The 13,498-nt window shown below is 53.7% G+C and overlaps 1 protein-coding gene across 1 annotated transcript in view; it reads left to right on the forward strand.

Annotated features, from left to right (window-relative positions):
- Nucleotides 1-10,786, forward strand: part of WDR45B (WD repeat domain 45B) — a 14,087-nt gene extending 3,301 nt beyond the window's left edge. The window contains exons 2-10 of the mRNA XM_006869478.1: nucleotides 2,997-3,071; nucleotides 5,249-5,350; nucleotides 6,097-6,184; nucleotides 6,720-6,814; nucleotides 8,521-8,711; nucleotides 9,151-9,236; nucleotides 9,821-9,922; nucleotides 10,301-10,422; nucleotides 10,656-10,786. Coding sequence (XP_006869540.1) covers nucleotides 2,997-3,071; nucleotides 5,249-5,350; nucleotides 6,097-6,184; nucleotides 6,720-6,814; nucleotides 8,521-8,711; nucleotides 9,151-9,236; nucleotides 9,821-9,922; nucleotides 10,301-10,422; nucleotides 10,656-10,762 — 968 coding nt within the window. The 3' untranslated portion in view covers nucleotides 10,763-10,786. The remainder of the gene's footprint in view (nucleotides 1-2,996; nucleotides 3,072-5,248; nucleotides 5,351-6,096; nucleotides 6,185-6,719; nucleotides 6,815-8,520; nucleotides 8,712-9,150; nucleotides 9,237-9,820; nucleotides 9,923-10,300; nucleotides 10,423-10,655) is intronic.
- Nucleotides 10,787-13,498: the final 2,712 nt, after the last annotated feature.

A 13,498-nucleotide genomic window follows, 5' to 3' on the forward strand; every position in this document is an offset into this window, starting at 1 on the left:
TCTTTGCTCTTCAACACTTTAAAAAGGTCTTGTGCAGCAGATTTGCCTAATGCAATACGTTGTTTGATTTCTTGACTGCTGCTTGATCCAAGAAGAATGAAGTCCTTGGCAACTTCAATCTTTTCTCCGTTGATAAGACTGTTGAGATACAATCCATACATACCAAAGGCTGTGCTCTTCATCAGTAAATGTTTTAAGTCCTCTTCACTTTCAGCAAGCAAGGTTGTATCATCTGCATATCGTTGGATGTTAATAAGTCTTCCTCCAATCCTGACGCCACGTTTTTCTTCATGTAACCCAACTTCTTGGATTATTTGCTCAGCATACAGGTTGAATAAGTATGGTGAGAGAATACAGTCCTGTCGCACACCTTTCTTAATGTTAAACCATTTGGTGTTCCCATGTTCTGTTGTACTTAGGTGTAATTTACCAGGTGGCATGCCTGCATGTTGAAAATGGTTAAGCACTCTGCACCTATCTGAAAGGTTGCCAGTGCAGAAGTAGTTCTCAAAGGACGTTCCCTGACTGGTTTCTCCATTGTGGAGCAAAGAACCACTTAGTCCAAAGGAAGCCAACAAGCCTCCAGGACCCTGAGAGAGACGAACTAGATGATGCCTGGCTGCCATGGCTGGTAGTTCTGAAGGAATCACAATAAGGAGTCTGAGACTGAGTGGGAGAAAAATGTACAATAAAACTTAGAGTCATCAAAAAAAGAGCAGGTTTACTGGCCTGATACTGATGAAATACTGATGATACTGTGGTTCTTAGTCACCCTACACATCTGGAACTGAACTCACCCTGGTAGCTCAACTTTCAACCAAACAATAGGCAGGCCTGTGAGGTGAACAGTAACACCGGGAGGTGTACACACCCCTTGAAACACTCAGCCAGGAGAAAGTACAGAAGATGGGAAGGAAGAACGAATGGAGATGGTAAACTCGGAGGAAGTGGGACAAGTGCTGTTAGATGGTGGGGATTGCATGAATTGTTGAATAGAAAAAAAGTGTGCTCTGCAAGCTTTCCCCCAAATCATAATCAAAACATTCAGAAAGGACATTTACCCGTGATTTTCAATTGCTCACACTTGTCTCCTCCGAAAGCTAATTCGCACTATAGTTTTGACACTCAGAAGTTGATAGGTACGTTTCTGTAACGGTACACCTGTGTTTCTCTGGAGTCTCCTGGGAAGCACAGGTGCTGCGAGGCACACACCTCTATAGTAGGACCTGCGTGGCTCTGCAGTGTGGCTGGAGACTAGCTCTGGACTGTACTGTGTCATGTTGGAGGACCCTGCCTGCGGCTCTGCCTTCTTGGTACAGTTTTGGATCTTCCTTAGTGTGTATGGTACCTACGTGTAGAGAAAGGCAGGTATCCTCTAAGTGTCCAGTCTGAACACCACTGTGACTGGCACCTGGCTCCTTCTTGGTCCCCCGGCCCATTTCCAGGCTGGACTCAAGTTGTCTGGTTCTGCCCTTTAGAAATAGATCCCCACACTCTGCACTGTTTGTGTCTGCCTTATTAATTCACCCTGGCAGTAAGCTTCTGTTGTTGATATAGTTGTGCATGTTCCTCTCCAACACCTCAGTCCATGCAGCTGGTCAGTGGTGGTAGGCACTGGGGGTACCAGTGGGCTGTGAGGATAGCTCTGCCACAAAGTCTAGCATGTGTCACGTTTTCAGGGTGTTCACTTGGGCGTAGACTCCACTGCTTTGAGTAAAAGGCACAAGTAGCATCTGCAGCCAGCGTCACATGACCGTGTTGGTTCCATGTGGCGTTTGGGGGGTGTGGTGGAGCTTGCTGATTTGCACATCCCTGATGGTGATAAAGTTGGGTACCATTCTGTATGTTCATTGGCCATTTTAATGATCTTCCCTTATGAAATGTCCAAGTCTCTTGCCCATTTTTCTTTATGGGCTGTGAGCTTTTTTCCTAGTGGATTTGTAAGAGTTACTTATATATCCTGGATCCCTGGTGAGGTGCTGTAGGATAAGCACTGGATTGCTGACCTCAAGGTTGGGGTTCAAAAACCCTATAGAGAGTGGCTATGAGTCGGAACTGACTTGACAACAACAGTTTATGTAACCTGGAGAGAGCTTTTCTCAGAAGCACGTGTCTACATGAGGCAGAGACTGTGGTCCAGGCCCACAGCTGGGAGATGTGGAGGTGGAGGGAGGGGAGGACAAAGAGGAATGATAAGCTCGAGTAAGTGGAGAAGCAGTAAATGGCAGTGTTGGGGTGACCTGCAGACTCCGCTGCTGCACTGAGCCAGGTGGGTACACTGGGTTATAGGTATGGCCAGAGGAGGCCAGCTCTTAGTCATGAATGCTCCATCGTTGGGGGTGCCACCAGCTTTCCACAGCTCCTGTGTGTGAACCTGAAGGTGGTGGTGGTGGTCTGGAGTGGGAGGGATCCCGGGACCCATCCTGTAGGTGGAGAAGAGCTGTCCTTTCCTGGCCTCTCCTTGACTGCTGTCCACCACATTCTCAATCCACAGTACTCCCCTGGACCTAACTGTGCCTGTCACAGGGCAAGTGCTCCCAACACAGAGGAGTGTTCCCACCACCCAGAAAGTGTTCCTTCTGTATGGGGAGTGCTCCCCTTACACGGAGTGCTTCCTGGCACTCCAGAAACCTTCTTGGCACATGGGCAGTGCTCCCTGCACTTGGGAAACTGTCCACTACGTGAGTGCTCTCACCACACAAGAGGTGCTCCTGCCACACCAGGTGGGGGGTGTTTGCTCCTGGCACTGGGAAGTGATTAGTGAGCGGCTGGAGCCTGGGGACAATGTGGACAGTAATGAGGGCAGGCTGGCCGGTGGAGGTGGCAGTTGCATCTCCCTCACTGAGTGTCCCCAGGAAGCCTGTTCAGTGAGAGAGCCACAGATGGGGGGCTCTGAGGGACTGAAAAAGACAGGGAAAGATGGAAGTGCTTGTGCCTTTGGGTGCTTCCGGATATAGAGCAACCCTGATGCTTGTCTCTCTCCCCCCACCCCCCAGGATGCTTTGCGTGTGGGATGGAGAACGGGTTCCGTGTCTATAACACCGACCCCCTGAAGGAGAAGGAGAAACAAGGTAAGGGGAAGGGACAGCTTGTGGCTGCACAAACGTGCGTGTACCTGTCTTCTGCTGTGGAGCCCAGGTCAGGGCTGGCCTTTGTCCCGCTGGCCACCTGAGTTTCCCAGTGAATGACAGTTAGCCTAAAACCTTTCCGCCTTTCTGCTGCTGCTACCACTCCTCTGCTCAGATGCCCGTAAATTGTAGGAATCCTCGCTGATTTCTGCTCAGAGCACCTGTTTTGTTGTGTTTTCTGCCTGTAACCGGAAGTCCTGGCAGCAAGTCCTGACTCCCAGGTGTCATCTAGGCCCCCCTCCCCCTCCACATGTTCCCAGCTGACGGCCCATGGTGGAGAGTTACCTGGGCTTTTGGCAATTGCACTCCTTTTCCAGTGAAATCTTAAGTACTAACATGAATCTAGGGGTTTGTTCTATAAAATAAATCAGTTGTTGTTGTTGTTAAGTGCCATCGAGTCGGGTCCAACCCATAGCGACCCTGTACAGGGTTTCCGAGGGTATAAATCTTTAAGGGAGTAGAAAGCCTCATCTTTCTCCCGCGGAGCGGCTGGTAGTTTCGAACCGCTGACCCTAAGGTTCGCAGCCCGATTCGTAACCACTACGCTACCAGAGCTCCAAAATAAATCAGTAGCCTGAATTTATTCTGGAAAGACGGTGGTGGGCCGGGTAGACATGAACCCCAGCTCCCCCCCACACCCATGTGCCCAGTGACCGCAGCGTCAGTGTTACAGAATCCCAGTCACGGTATGATTGTTGGCTCAGTCATCTGCTGTGCATGGGATCTGCTTCTCTTGTGGGTCTGTAAACTCAGGCAGTTCTGCTCATTTGCATTCCCCCCGCCCCTCCTGTTCTTTTGGTCTTCAGTGGTTGCCCATTCCATGGTGAGTATTCCTTATCAGTGTTGTTGCCCACCCCCACATACCTATCTGCCACACAGCTGAAATTGAGCCATGACAAAGACTTCAACTTCAGATCTGAAGAGTGACCAAGGGCCATCGTCTTGGCTTCTTCCAGTCTCTTTCTGACCTGTAGGCACAGTCATTTTGGTAACTTTGAGTTTTGTTCCAGGTTCTCTCACTCTATCTAGGACCTTCTGTTGTGGTCCCTTGCAGAGCAGTTGGTAGTGGGAGCTAGGGCCTCGGTCATGGAGACTGATTGCTGTTCACGTGTTCTGTTAGTCCATTGGATTCATTGATTCCAGATGTCTTCAGTTTTCATCACGCGCCTAACCTCTGCACAGGGAGACCAACAGCTGCACCTAAAACCCATTTGTAAACGACTTGTAGATTTCGGAATACTTTTTACTTAAGCTGATTCAGAAGCGTAAAGGTTGTAGAAATTGGTTTCACAGTTGAATTGTTTTCACCTGCTTTCTAGTTGATGAAATGCATGGAATCAGTTAAGAATCCCGTGTAGTAAAACTGAGTTGGTTAAGAAAGATCTAAAACTCCCGTTTCAGGAAACATTTGTCATGACGTGCGAGTTGTATATGTGTGTGCTGTGTGTGTCGTGTCCATGGGTGTCCACATGCCCCATCCTGTCTGTTGTCTAGCAGGTGTCCCCGCATCATGCTGGACAGGCTTCCCTTGAGTGTACCTTGTCCCGATTGCCCATGTGCTGGGGAGAGCACCAAGTGCGGGCAGCTTGGTGGGGAGGTATACAAACGACCTTGTTCACGTTCTGTCTTCACGGTCTGCTTTCCTGAGTCTGGGGCCAGGAAGGGAAGTGTGTGTTGCTGCGGTGTGCCCCAGATTGGAGTATTCAGTCTGGGAGCATGGGCAGAGCATCTCCAGGTGCCCACCAGGAAATGGTCTCAGGGACACTGGGCTGGGCTTCTGGCCCTCCCCAGGGACACTCGTGACCTTCAGCCACAGGAGTGGGTAGCAGGAGGTGGCGTGCTCCAGGCTGCAGCTTCTGCGATTGCAGGCCCCGGTGACACACTCAGAAGCACACATTTGACAGCATGGCCGCTGGGGTGCACACACTGCACCCTCAGCCTCTGGAAGTACGCGTGTGGCTGCGCTGTCTGCGTGAGCGCGCCGTGTGCAGCGACACCAGAGAGAAACTGGGCTTGCCTCTCTCCCAGCCGTCAGCATTCTCACTTGGGACCTAGTCGGATTTAAGGGCTGAGTGCTGTCTACCTTATTTTTAAATTGTCTTTTAAAACACTCGTTTCAGAATTTCTAGAAGGAGGAGTTGGCCACGTTGAGATGTTATTTCGCTGCAACTACTTGGCTTTAGTTGGTGGTGGAAAAAAGCCGAAATACCCTCCCAACAAAGGTAAATCGTGTCTGTAGCCACACGTGTCCCAGCCGTCATGGTTCTGTCATGTTGGGGTGCTGTCTATGAAGGGGGTCACGGGTCCCGTCTGCATACAGCTAACCATGCTTCTCTGCTAACTGGTTAGGTGGGCTCTGCCACAAATCTGGGCCCCTGTGTTCTGGGTCCGCTGCTGTTGTAGAGTAGCACTGGGATATGTGGGTTCATTTGAAAGCAAGGCACAGGGATTTTCAGGGGTGATTCTTGTTTTGATACTGTTAAGGGCTGTTGATCCAAAGAAATGTTACCTTAGTAGCCCATGGAAGTGTTATATTAGTAGCTCTCGGCTCTGGGTTCAGGGATGTCGTGTGTGTTTAAAAGGCACCCTGCTGGCTCTGTGGGTTAAGCGTTGGGCTGCTAACTACAAGGTCAGCAGTTCAAACCCACCAGCTCCTCCACAGAAGAAAGCTGAGGCTGTCAGCTGAGAAGCCGTTGGAGCCTGTCCTGTCCAGGTCGCTGTGACTTGGAGTCGGCACAGCAGCATTGGGTTGGGGTGGGCTGGGCAGTGACAGCGAGATCAGAAAGCTTTGACAACCACAGTGTGTATGTTCTGCCTGGAAACTGTCTGCTGCTTGAGGGATGAGGTGTAGGGAGAAGAGACGGGGAGAGGAGGACAGAGCACAGTGGGGGACCGAGCCTGACAGGTGCGGATGTGGCAGGAGACGGGGTGCTCCAGGTCACAGCTGTAAGGGCGCTCTCTCCCGCAGTCATGATCTGGGACGACCTCAAGAAGAAGACTGTCATTGAGATTGAGTTCTCCACTGAAGTCAAAGCCGTCAAGTTGCGACGAGACAGGTGGGTGCCGGGAAAAGTGCCCTTCTCCACAGGTAGCGGAGACCCCTTTAGAGTGAGGGGAAATGAGTCCCCAGGATGCTGACGGCTGCAAGACCCGGTGGGTAGGGGGAGGTCGGTGGGAAGGTGAGTGTGGCTTTCAGGGTCACATCAGGTGAGGAGGGCGCCCTGTTCTCAGGTGCCCCTCAGTGGGAGTAGGTGGGCTCAGCAAGTGCACCTGTCCAAGGAGGACATAGGTGGTGTCAGGCCTCGTGAGTCCAGGGGGCAGTGGTGGTTTCGTGCCTGTACTAGAAGGACACAGGCCGGGAAGGCCTTCTGTTTCTGCCCTGTGTACTCATGTTCCTCTGCAGAGAACATTCCTTTAAACATCAGAACGTTCTGCTGCCAGGCTCCTCGTGCCGCCCCCTCAGCAGGCAGTGTGTTGACCCCCCCGGAGACACCTCCCAGGAAGCCTTTCTGCGTGGTGTTGGGAGCTCTGAGGCGGCACAAGGAGAAATCGCACATGGGCCACGGCGTCTGACTGTTGTCTTCCTTTCAGAATTGTGGTGGTTTTGGACTCCATGATTAAAGTGTTTACGTTCACGCACAATCCCCACCAGCTGCATGTCTTTGAGACCTGCTACAACCCGAAAGGTAAGCAGTCTGGGAGGGAGCATTTGTGACGGGGAAGTCTGTCCATCCCCTCACCTTCACTCCTAGCGTCTGGGGAACCTACCCCTGGCTGGGCTTCTGGGTTCTGGGGCAGAGAAGTGGTCATCGCTGATGCAGATGTCTACACCCCAGCCCTGGCTTTATTACTGTCTGATTTCCATGAGACTCCATCCTTATAAGTTACACTTGGTACATTTGGGCATCATATTTGATTGTGTGACCAGCGCAGTCAAGACAGAGTGGTCCCACAGTTGGCCTCCCCAACGCAACCCCAGAGCCTTCCAGAGGTGGGAAGTCATGCTCACCACCGGGTGGGTATTGGAGCTCTGACGGCTCAAGTTTGTGTTTCCTGAAGGCGGGCAGGGCACTTCTCCGCACACTTTAGGTGTTTGCTTTTCTGCGTGGACCGACGTCTCCAGTTTCTGGGAGCTTGTGGCTTTGTGTCATCCGGGTACTTCCTGCCCTCTTTGCTGTGGAATGTTCTGGGTTTGGGTTTGCATTGCTCGGTGTGGCCCACGCTCGGACCATCCCAGCATCAGCAGAGGAGACAGTCGTGTGCCCTCAGTCCCAGGACGTCTGCTGCATGCTGTGAAAGTCACGTGCTCAGTTAGGTGTGAATGGTGGACTGACCCCAGAGTACATACAAGGGCTACTTGTAGCCCATGTTTCTGGCCATGTGGGAGCCCTTGTGTGTGTGTGTATCCCTCCGACTGAGTGCCAGTTCAAGGAGGCTCTAGAACACTGGTCCCCAAGTGAACGACCGTCGGCAGGAGAGAGGCCTGTGTTGTTGGCTGGTGGTACCCACAGGCCTGGCCAGTGGGCTGAGAAGACTGAGCATGGGAACATCTTCCCGGCTGTCCCTAGGCCTGAGTGAGCAGACATGGCTGTGCTCTAGGATTGGAAGGTGCCGTTGAGTGTAGATTGACACCGTCCCCATCAGAGTACCAGCAGGAGCGTGGAGAACAGTGGGCCGGCTCCGGGAGGAGTTAAAGCCACCAGTAGCAAAGCCTGACTGAGACTGAGCTCAGCTGGAGGCTTCCCCCGCTTCGTTTCCAGGTAGTGTGGGCTGCAGGACTAGGGTTCCGAGACGTGGCCCAGGAACGGTTCCGAGCACCACGGCACCCATGGGAGTCTGCACAGACTGACTGGGAGGTGATTGTGAGGACTAGTGCTCCTGCAGTGCAGGCGTTCTCCCGGGCACCACTCAGTGCCAGGGTCGGGGTGTAGCATCCATTCAGGCACCGCTTCGTGCCAGGGTCGGGGTGTAGCGTCCATTCAGGCACCGCTTCGTGCCAGGGTCGGGGTGTAGCGTCCATTCAGGCACCGCTTAGTGCCAGGGTCGGGGTGTAGCGTCCACCCGGGTACCGCTTAGTCCCAGGGTCAGGAGTCTGGGAAGCAGGAGTTCTTGGAGGGGTCAGTACTGCTGCACAGAAGTTAGCCAGTCTCGTGTGTCCTCAGCATGACCTCCAGCCCCACACTGGACTCCACGGGGGTGGGGGGGGCGGATTTACACCTGTTGTGTGCTGGGAGCTCTACCTGGGCTCCCCTCCCCTGAGAACACTCCTCAGCGCCTTCTGGGGGCTGCTTGTCATTCCTGATGGTTTAGGGCAGGGGCTGGGCGTGGGCTCTGGTTGTGGACGTCGGGACGCTGAAGGCAGGTGTGAGTCACATGGTCTCTCTCTCTGTAGGGCTGTGTGTCTTGTGCCCAAACAGCAACAACTCGCTTCTGGCCTTCCCGGGCACACACACAGGCCACGTGCAGCTTGTGGACCTGGCCAGCACTGAGAAGCCGCCCGTGGACATCCCTGCACACGAGGGCGTCCTCAGCTGTGTTGCCCTCAACCTGCAGGGGACACGAATCGCAACTGCGTCTGAAAAGGTGAGCGTGGCCTCCGTGTAGACAGCCCTGTGCCCTCCCAAGTCGGCTGCTTCCAGCCGTGTGAGCCAGGTCAGTGGGGCCATTGCCAACGGCCAACGCCCTTTATTCCACGGAGATGGGATTGGGCGTGGACTTCATCCACCACAAGGCGTCCTCACTCTCCCAAGAGCTGCCACGTGTCCGCCCTTAATGAGTCCACGGGAGGACAGGGCCTGCCTTGAGGAATCTGGCCTGGGCCTCAGGGAAACGTAGGGCAGGTGGTCTCACAGCAGTGATGGGTCCTTGATGGGTGTCCCTGTCCTCAGGTCCAGGTCTGGGAGCCTGGCAGGGGATTTGCAGTTGGTCAGTGGGGAGGCTTCAGCTGCCAGCAGCCGTGGGGTGGGTGTATGGACCCACTTCGTGACCCTTTGATGATGAAACCCTTCGCTGTTTTTCCAAGGGGACCCTTATAAGAATATTTGATACCTCATCAGGGCACTTGATCCAGGAGCTACGCAGAGGCTCGCAGGCAGCAAATATCTACTGGTGAGTCCCGACGTCCTCACCCTGGGGTGGCCTGCAAGCAGGCGTCGGACTTCAGTTCCTAGGACGAGTTAGGAAGGGCATCCTGTAGCTCTGACCCGGCCCCACTTCAGCATTCTCCAGCCAGCCAGCCGGTGGTGGTGGTAACGGCGCTTCTAAATCAGAGCCCAGCTGTTTCTAGCAGGGGCCTGGCGAACCAAAGCCCTGGCAGCTGAGGGGACCTCGCCTTGCCCCTCAGTGTGGATGGGGGTCTGTGGAGTGAAAGTTCAGCATCAGGGCTGCTGGTCCCCACGCCACAGGCTGACCGTGGGAACAGAACTGCTGGCCTCCAGAGGCTGTCTTGAGTGGTGGGTGGGGTAGCTTGGAGGCCCTGGCCCCCCAGGCTCAGTCTGCAAGGAACCCCTCACTTGGCCACAGCCTGGACCTTGGAAGCCTCCGCACAGAGCCTCAAGAGCTGTGCACAGAACTGACCCATGGTTTCGACCCCTCTTCCACTGGGGGTCGGTCACACAAGGACCTCAGGGCTGAGCTGCACAGACAGGGTCAGGGTCACGTGTGGACTCCTGCTCCTGCCCGACTCTCCGCAGCATCAACTTCAACCAGGATGCGTCCCTCATCTGCGTGTCCAGCGACCACGGCACCGTGCACATCTTTGCCGCCGAAGACCCAAAAAGGAATAAGCAGTCCAGGTGGGTGTAGGGATCCCACTCTGGGTGGGAACTTGAATCAGAGGGCAGACTGGTGGGCTATGGCAGATTCCAGAAGTCCAGGCTGGAATCTCTTTTCTGCTGTTGACTTGATTCTTCTTAGAGTTGGAAACATTGCTGCACTGAAGTTATCCTCAGAAAAAGCTGTGGAGACAGGCTCTTGTTTTACCGTAAAACCTGTATAAGGACTGTTCTCATGTGAGAAAGAAATCCAAGATTATAAGCAGAAATAGAGTTTTTTTAAAACTCACAGGGCTCTGTTAGATTAAAGAAAGCCCTGATTCTCCAACAGCCGGTGGATCGTCTGCTTTTCCACATGACGTCAGTCAGGGGCCTTTTCTCTCTTGTTTGTCCTCACAGTTTGGCGTCTGCCAGTTTCCTTCCAAAATACTTCAGCTCCAAGTGGAGCTTCTCCAAATTCCAGGTCCCCTCAGGCTCGCCGTGCATCTGTGCCTTTGGAACGGAGCCCAATGCTGTCATTGGTGAGCATTTCCCCACCCAGGACCCCTGTGGACCCCCAGCAGGTGGTCAGCTCCCACCCTCCAGACTGTTCCAGCCATTTGTTTTCTGTCCCAGTGACGAGTGTTCAGTTACACATCACACACGTGTGCACGCACCCTCCAGCTCCCGGCTGCCGGTCTGTGCTCTAGCGAGTGTGGGGTCCCCCTGCCCTGCTTGGGAGGAGCCCTGGGTAAAGGGTTTCTCTCTGTTGCAGCCATCTGTGCCGACGGCAGCTACTACAAGTTCCTGTTCAACCCCAAGGGGGAGTGCATCCGGGACGTGTACGCACAGTTTCTGGAGATGACTGACGACAAGCTGTGAGCCGCGCGGCCTGGACGCTACAGCGCCAGTGCCCGTGGGCGCGCAGGCTGCCGGTCAACCACCTGGGCTGCCCGGTGCCCCCAGCCTCCGAGCCATAGTGGTGGGCCGCTTTCCTGAGAAAGACGTCACACGTCCAGTATTAGAGTGGTCATCAGGCACAGCGAGGCCCTGTGGCAGGGACCAGCTCAGCTCCTACCTGCCAGTCTGCCTGCCTCCCGTGACGCTAGCTTAGTTAGCAGCTCACTGCGTACCCCACACCCATGAGAGCAGCACACGAGCAGGGCTAAGGAAGGGTGGACACCTTGACGTTGGATTTTGGCAACAGATTCCATTATGTCATTGCATCTTTGGGAAAATGAGCAGATGTCGGTGTGAGTCCTGCCGTGTAATCATACCAGCAGCACCCTTAGAACCCGGGGGTGGGGGAGGGTTTCCTTCTCCGTCTGAACGGGAAGCAAAGGCCCAGACGTGTCCCTGCTGTAAGCTCTCCTCATGCTCTGTGGCTGACATCTGCCATATGCACACGTGTGCGTCCTGTGTGTGTGGGGGGGGGGGGGGCAGACCCAAGGCCCGAGGGCATGATGGTCCTCTGTCACATGTGGGAACAAAGTACTGGGGAGATGGCAGGAGAGGGGGCGGCAGCAGCATAGCACCCCAGGGCCCAGCCAGCTCCTCCTCCTCACTCCCCCACCTCTGCTTCCCTCCTAATGTCTAAGGACAGCCACTCTGATCTGGGAATGAAGGGCACATAACGGACTTTGAACCTTTGGTAATAATGTTAAATAGGTTCTGGCTCTATATTGTTAGTACTATTTGAGGTCTGTATTTATTTTCCTCAATTCCCTTTAAAGAGACTTGATTTTGGTTTCGATTTCAGGTTACAGACATTTACAGTCTACAGCAGCTTCTCGGTTTGTCAGTCCTTTTCTGTCCTGTAATCAGCTAACTTTGTGGATTTTAATGTCAAGTATGCATGTTACTTTTATGTGTATTTAATCATGAAATTTAATTTTGCACACTTATTTGTAATGTTTCTCTTAAATAAAAGTGACTAATTTTGTTGTACTCTATCTGTAAGGGAAAGACTTGCATGTGGGAAACCACACGTTCACCTCACAGTGGGACTCTGGGTTGGTCAGTAGCTCCTCAGGGACTGACTTGTGGGTGGTGCGCTGGTGGCATCTGTGAAAGATGGACCCAGGGCTTGCCGCCCATCCCTGCACACTGGCAGATTGTCCACTAAGCGCTCCTACAGATCGGGAAACACTCCCACGGGGGGTGTAGAGATGGAAGAGGGGGAACGTTTGTCAGTTGACTACTCAGGTGGGTCACAGTGTCGGCCTTGTGGAGGGACAGTGCAGAGCATGAGGCCTCTCCCCTCCCAGCTGAATAACATTCCAGGTCTGACTTCAGTTGTGGATGCCCTCTCCAAGTACAGCTGTCGTGTATCTAAGCGCCCACTAGTTAAGAGTCATCGAGTCACTTCTGACTTGTAGTAACAGACAGGATTCTGAGGTGGGTTTGACCTGCCCGCTTGATAGCAGGATAAGCCCAGTGCTGATCATGTAGGGCCACACTAGGAGTCCGAGTCGCCACTAGACTGAGGTACCCTTGCCCAGAGGTTCGGTGGTCTCTCAGACTAGAAAATGGCTTTGGTGTAACAACGGAGCAGCTGTTGAGATTCCAGCGTTTAAGTAGCAGCGCGAGGTGACACTTGTCCCCTCAGGACAGGAGGCCATGCGGGACTACCTGCTGCTCCATAAAAGGGGGGTCTGGGAGGGGTCTCGGGAATGGTCCATGAACGTGCCCTCCCCCACCAGTGAGCAGTGTGGGTTGAGTCGGGGGCTGTGGCACTGTGTGATTGGTGTGTGAGCAGGATGCCAAGTTGTGCCCTTATTGCTGTGAGATGGCGTATCTGTTCCTATGAAAGGACGAGGAACGCCATGGTGTGAGCTGGGCAAACAGGCGGCACCAGGTGGTTTCCACTCAAGACACTGAAGAACTAGGCATTGAAGGAAACCGCATGTGGCATGAAGTTTGCTGTGGGTTCACTTTGGTTTCAAACCATTGGTGATTCACGTGAAGGGCTCGGGTGGAATGAGCACCCCTGCACCTCCGTTCTCCAGGCTTTCAGACAGACGCAGGCAGCCTCCCTCCCTCAGCACTGCTTGGTAGGAGTCGTCCTGCCTGGCATCCACACAGCACCAGGTCACCAGTCTGACCCAAGCTGCTTGGATGGCACTTCCTGAGGGATACCTAAAGCCCCAGCCACTTCCTCCTGTCCGCTAACTCAGCTGTCGGCACTGGCTGTTGGCAACCTGGTGTGGCCAGAGTTTGGTGTGGCTTCGTTCTTTCTGTAACCACACACTACAGAGCAAAGTAGCTCCCACATGTTGGTCCTAACCTTGATTTCCATATGTAGTTGTTAGGTGCCATCGAGTCAGCAGCGACTCATAGCGACCCTATGCACAGCAGAACAAAATACTGCCCGATCCTGGGCCAACCTCACTATTGTTGCCATGCTTGAGTCCATCGATGCAGCCACTTGGCCAATCCATCTCGTTGGGGGTCTTCCTCTTTTTCTCTGACCCTCCACCCTACCAAACATGATATCCTTCTCCAGCGACTGGGCCCTCTTAACAATATGTCCAAAGCATAAGACGAAGTTTGGCCACCCTGGCCTCCAGGGAGCACTCTGGCTGCACTTGTTCCAACACGGATCTGTTGGTTCTTTTG

Source organism: Chrysochloris asiatica, unplaced genomic scaffold (assembly GCF_000296735.1).
Source record: "Chrysochloris asiatica unplaced genomic scaffold, ChrAsi1.0 scaffold00132, whole genome shotgun sequence".
Classification (NCBI taxonomy): domain Eukaryota; kingdom Metazoa; phylum Chordata; class Mammalia; order Afrosoricida; family Chrysochloridae; genus Chrysochloris; species Chrysochloris asiatica.